Here is a 6,452-nt window from a genome sequence, read left to right as displayed (position 1 = left end):
AACAAATTGTCCAATCTGGCAACCGACATCCGAAAGTATTGAAAATGTCTTTCCTCAACAATGCTTCTCATCGGTTGGACAAGTTTACATGTCTTCTCCCTCTTCTAGTTCTCAATGGACGAACTGGCCATTTTCTCAGTCGTTTTTTTCCCTTCCTTCTTCTCCTCCTGAGTAGTAAGAGCAGTTCAAGGTCTTGCTGTTCCAAGTTCTGGCAATTGCAATTCATATAGAGACATGTTTGCTTCTGCCGTAAAAAAAAAAAAATTGCATCGTAAAGTATAGTACACCAGACCAGCCAAACATGTATGTATGTATGTAGCTAGCTAGCATTTGTAAACAAAAAGGCATATAACACCAGATCCGGAAGTTTCAAAATGTCGCCACTGGCTCCAGTCAGAGAGTGCCTCGGACCTTCTTGCCTGGGAAGCTAATCCGGCTCCCCAAGCCCCTTACTGTATATGGGTCTTTCTATAAATAAAAAAGGGGCCAATGTGTGCCATTGAATCAACATTTCAAAATGGTTTGAAACTCAAATAAAAAGGATTTAGCAAAAAAAAATGTTTAATTAAAAAATAAAAATAGGCCTAGGACTATACATCAGGGCTCAGACAAACATTGGCAAGACAAAATATTGCACTCATGAGTAAAAGACGTTGAAAATACATTTAAAATACATATTTTGTGTGCTCACTTGAGTCTTGTAAATAGACGTCTCTGCTTTGAACTAGTAAACATTCTTTACAGTCTTTATGCCAACAATGAAAATTCACACTCTCCGAAGACACTCTCCGAAGACTGTGCGCCGGAGGCTTTCCAGGTCAACTGCACATGTGAAATGGAACAAACAGATCCTTTCACCTCCACTGGCTGTAGTGATCTTCAGAAACTCATCTAGTATGAAGTGTTTTGCCCTGGAGACACGAGGATCTTCCCCTGGTTCTGATGTTTGAGGTGTAGTATAGTGCGCAAACTCTGGGAAATAGTCCTCAATTTTAGATTTCCCAGCCAAAACCTTCTCAGCTAGAAGGTCCCGTTTGTTCAGGAAGAGGAAGACGGGACTGCCTAACAGCCACCTGTAGTTCCAGATGATCTTGAACAGGTGTAGTGCCTCATGAAGCCTGTTGGTCAGGTTGTCTTCCCGGCTCACCATATCGTAGCTGCTGCTGTCCACCACAAAAATAATGGCAGTAACATCAGAAACATGCTGTAACCACTTCCTCATGCTTTCTTTCCTTTGACCTTTAACAGTAAACAAATGGCAAAAGATACCGTCCTGTTGGCAATGTGTCTCTAAACATTGTTGTTTTGATATTTGAAAACGCGCTTTCGCCTCTTCGGGGCATTTTACATTCAAATATCTCATCTGTTCGACTATCGTTTTTTTCCCAGATTCATCTGCTCCTAATACTAGTAGCCGTTTACTTCTTAGGTAAATCTTTTTATCTTTTTCAATCTGTTTATCGATCCTTTTTGCCTTTTCCTTATTATACTGCTCTTGGCGCTTATCGTCAAGATAAGCAGCCATTTTCCTGAGAACCCAATGATAGAAATGTAGTATATAAATAATACTACATTCCTAGACTTCTTTAATATATGAACAAAAAAAAAACGAGTATTCTTCAAAGTCTCCAGTCTATGAGAAAGACAGTGTTACACTAGACTATCCCCTATATAAGATCACTCCGGAGCCCTTAGGCGGTGGCAGAAGTTATCGCAAAACATCGCAGTTAAAAAAATGGGTAGACTATTTTATTCTATTTTCTTGAGCGACTCAGTCTCCACTCACCACCAATGCGAAACGATAAAAACAATTGAAGGGAGACGTCCTTATTCAGCCGAATCAAATGTCTTGTTGAAGCGTAACTTCGGGATTTATCCTTCAGCTTCCTTATTCAGCCGAATTGTGTAACTTGAAATCCAGGTTTTGTCCATTCCCCTCCTCGGAGGCTGTTTGCTTTGTGGTTGCCTGGAAGCAGCATTATTGTTTCAGAATATGAAGAGGTTATGGTTCAAAGTCCCACTTGCTCTAATATCGAGGCAGCCTGTCCGTACTTGTCCTGCACCAAGCAAAGTTTTTATTTCAATTTTTCAAGTAGCCTACGCTAACAGCCTGGTCTCATATACTAGACGTAATATAGTAAAATTAAATCTGAGACACTGAAAGGAGTATGATCTGTTATATTTAATATAATTACATAAGACAGAATGTTACTTGAGACAGAAGTAGGGTGGTTGATTGGGTGTATAAAACAAATGTCTAGCAACCCAAACGTTTGTGTGTTCAAATCTCATCATGGAAAACTTTAGCATTTCAGCTAACTACCAACTTTGTAACTACTTACTACTTTTTAAAGCTACTTTAAAACTACTTTGCATGCTAGCATAACCTTAACCCGAATTTAACACCTAGCCAAAAATTGGAATTCGTAACATAATGATACATTTGCAAATGAGTTACAATTCGTACAATATATTGTATGATTTTCAATTCGTAACATATCATAAGAATTGTAATTCGTATCAGAAATGGTTGATGGACATCCACAATTCAATACATACGAATCATAATATACATTATCATACTAATTGTAGTGTCCCGGATTTACTTTGACTATGTTACATCTACCCCTGATTCCAGGTTGATGCAGAGAACCCATCAATAACCCAATATTCTCTGGTCCACATTAGGGAAAACCCACACAATGTGTTGATTTATAGGGGAGAGTTGGGTATTCTGTGACCCACAGAGGCCTACATTTTCCATCACTGTGAAAAGGACATATTTTGTAGAATGCATACTATTGCATGTTAATAACAAAAATGTCAGTAGCTTCTCAACCACATGATATAGAGATCTCAAACCAATTTGACTTTGTTGAGAGTCCTCATATCTCCAATCCATGCCGACTAGTTCTGATCTATTTTCTATTACTTTTAATTCACTTTACACAAAATTACATAAATCTTCAATATCTTCTTGGACTTAAAGAAAACCAACTTATTGGTTCAGGGACCTTGCCTCTACAATCCACAGCAATTACTTTTGTGCTTTTTCACATTATTAAATTTTTTTTTTTTTTATTGAATTGACATTTAAATACTAACTTAAAACTTCAATAGCTACTATCCTATAATACTTGCATGAAAACTGGTGGCACCATAGGTCCCAGAGCAGTCAGACTGGTGGCACCATAGGTCCCAGAGCACTCAGACTGGTGGCACCATAGGTCCCAGAGCAGTCAGACTGGTGGCACCATAGGTCCCAGAGTAGTCAGACTGGTGGCAGGTCCCAGAGTAGTCAGACTGGTGGCACCATAGGTCCCAGAGTGGTCAGACTGGTGGCAGGTCCCAGAGTAGTCAGACTGGTGGCACCATAGGTCCCAGAGTAGTCAGACTGGTGGCACCATAGGTCCCAGAGTAGTCAGACTGGTGGCACCATAGGTCCCAGAGTAGTCAGACTGGTGGCACCATAGGTCCCAGAGTAGTCAGACTGGTGGCACCATAGGTCTCAGAGTAGTCAGACTGGTGGCACCATAGGTCCCAGAGTAGTCAGACTGGTGGCACCATATGTCCCAGAGTAGTCAGACTGGTGGCACCATAGGTCCCAGAGCGGTCAGACTGGTGGCAGGTCACAGAGTAATCAGACTGGTGGCACCATAGGTCCCAGAGCGGTCAGACTGGTGGCACCATAGGTCCCAGAGTGGTCAGACTGGTGGCAGGTCCCAGAGCAGTCAGACTGGTGGCAGGTCCCAGAGCAGTCAGACTGGTGGCACTATAGGTCCCAGAGTGGTCAGACTGGTGGCACTATAGGTCCCAGAGTGGTCAGACTGGTGGCAGGTCCCAGAGTAGTCAGACTGGTGGCACCATAGGTCCCAGAGTGGTCAGACTGGTGGCAGGTCCCAGAATGGTCAGACTGGTGGCACTATAGGTCCCAGAGTGGTCAGACTGGTGGCACTATAGGTCCCAGAGTGGTCAGACTGGTGGCATGTCCCAGAGTGGTCAGACTGGTGGCAGGTCCCAGAGTGGTCAGACTGGTGGCACCATAGGTCCCAGAGTGGTCAGACTGGTGGCAGGTCCCAGAGTGGTCAGACTGGTGGCACCATAGGTCCCAGAGCAGTCAGACTGGTTGCACCATAGGTCCCAGAGCAATCAGACTGGTGGCACCATAGGTCCCAGAGCGGTCAGACTGGTTGCACCATAGGTCCCAGAGCAGTGTGGCAATTTTTCCCCTTAGGGCCTGGAGTTTTTCCTTATATGTTAACCTAACTAGGAAAACTATGGACCCTATGAGGTATAACAGTGATGATGGGGCCAGTTTTCCTAATCAGGGCGGGGATGAAACCCCTGTCAAACTGCAGCTACCTTATATCTGTTCATAGAAATTATATTTAGACCGGATTAAGAGGGGGATGTCCTCTACCCAGACCCCGACACCAGAACTCACAGGACTGAGCTTGCATCATGCAGGCCTTATCAAATATTTACTCACATCTGTCATCACTATTATGTTGATTCCTTAATTCCAGTGAGTAATTTTGGATTAAATAGGTATAGGCAGCCTAGCCAGCCCAATTTTAAATATAAACTAAATTTGATCACATTCACATTTTCTCCTGACAAATAAATGGACTATACATACAATTAGTTTACCCTGACCAGATGGACTATAAATACACAACGTTACCAATTAGTTTACCCTGACCAGATGGTGTTATGCAGGTGAATGAGGACCCAAAAGCGACTTGGCGAAAACAGAGTCTTTAATCCAGTTTAAGGAAATAGCAATACTCCTAGACAAATCGGAGCGGTAAATAAAGCATAAAAACAATATCACTCGTAATCACGAGAACTGACTGGAGACTCGATAATAAACTGCAGGTTGCCTCGGGAAGGCACTTGACCGTAGCAGACTCAGACACCTGCTCACCACGCAGCATCTGAGGGAAACACGACACGACAGGGCAATACAAAGACACAGCATGGTGAACAATATACAAGGATCCGACAGGGCTGAAACGGAAAACAAGGGGAGAAATAGGGACTCTAATCAGGGGAAAAGATAGGGAACAGGTGTGGGAAGACTAAATGATTGATTAGGGGAATAGGAACAGCTGGGAGCAGGAACGGAACGACAGAGAGAAGAGAGAGAGGGAGGGAGAGAGAAAAAGGGGAACGAACCTAAAAAGACCAGCAGGGGGAAAACAAACAGAAGGAAAAGCAAAATGACAAGACAATATAAGACAAAACATGACAGATGGACTATAAATACACAACGTTACCAATTAGTTTACCCAGACCAGATGGACTATAAATACACAACGTTACCAATTAGTTTACCCTGACCAGATGGACTATAAATACACAACGTTACCAATTAGTTTACCCAGACCAGATGGACTATAAATACACAACGTTACCAATTAGTTTACCCTGACCAGATGGACTATAAATACACAACGTTACCAATTAGTTTACCCTGACCAGATGGACTATAAATACACAACGTTACCAATTAGTTTACCCTGACCAGATGGACTATAAATACACAACGTTACCAATTAGTTTACCCTGACCAGATGGACTATAAATACACAACGTTACCAATTAGTTTACCCAGACCAGATGGACTATAAATACACAACGTTACCAATTAGTTTACCCTGACCAGATGGACTATAAATACACAACGTTACCAATTAGTTTACCCAGACCAGATGGACTATAAATACACAACGTTACCAATTAGTTTACCCAGACCAGATGGACTATAAATACACAACGTTACCAATTAGTTTACCCAGACCAGATGGACTATAAATACACAACGTTACCAATTAGTTTACCCAGACCAGATGGACTATAAATACACAACGTTACCAATTAGTTTACCCAGACCAGATGGACTATAAATACACAACGTTACCAATTAGTTTACCCTGACCAGATGGACTATAAATACACAACGTTACCAATTAGTTTACCCAGACCAGATGGACAGGGCGCATTGGATGTAACGTTATGCAGCTGCTCTTATTAGTAGCCTACAGTTGATTATAGACTGAAATGCTTCATTTTCATCCCATACAGCATGTCAGATTTCTAATGTTTAGTTGTAGAGTTTTTGCTTGGTCCCAGGGCTCAGGTCCTCCGGGAGAGAGAGAGAGAGAGAGAGAGAGAGAGAGAGAGAGAGAGAGAGAGAGAGACAGAGAGAGAGAGAGAGAGAGAGAGAGAGAGAGAGAGAGAGAGAGAGAGAGAGAGAGAGAGAGAGAGAGAGAGAGAGAGAGAGAGAGAGAGAGAGAGAGAGAGAGAGAGAGAGAGAGAGAGAGAGAGAGAGAGAGAGAGAGAGAGAGAGAGAGAGAGAGAGAGAGAGAGAGCGAGAGAGAGAGAGATATGGTCCTTCTGTAGCTCAGTTGGTAGAGCATGGCGCTTGTAACGCCAGGGTAGTGGGTTCG

At 42.6% G+C, this 6,452-nt stretch overlaps 1 protein-coding gene across 1 annotated transcript; it reads right to left on the bottom strand.

The window, feature by feature from the left end:
• Positions 1-766: 766 nt before the first annotated feature.
• LOC124009729 (guanine nucleotide-binding protein G(s) subunit alpha-like) lies at positions 767-2,084 on the bottom strand. Its single transcript, XM_046321853.1, has one exon. It carries the CDS (start codon positions 1,523-1,525, stop codon positions 767-769), a length of 759 nt encoding a protein of 252 aa, XP_046177809.1. The 5' UTR covers positions 1,526-2,084.
• Positions 2,085-6,452: the final 4,368 nt, after the last annotated feature.

Source organism: Oncorhynchus gorbuscha, linkage group LG22, assembly GCF_021184085.1.
Source record: "Oncorhynchus gorbuscha isolate QuinsamMale2020 ecotype Even-year linkage group LG22, OgorEven_v1.0, whole genome shotgun sequence".
NCBI lineage: Eukaryota > Metazoa > Chordata > Actinopteri > Salmoniformes > Salmonidae > Oncorhynchus > Oncorhynchus gorbuscha.
This window is presented reverse-complemented; position numbering and strand designations above follow the sequence as displayed.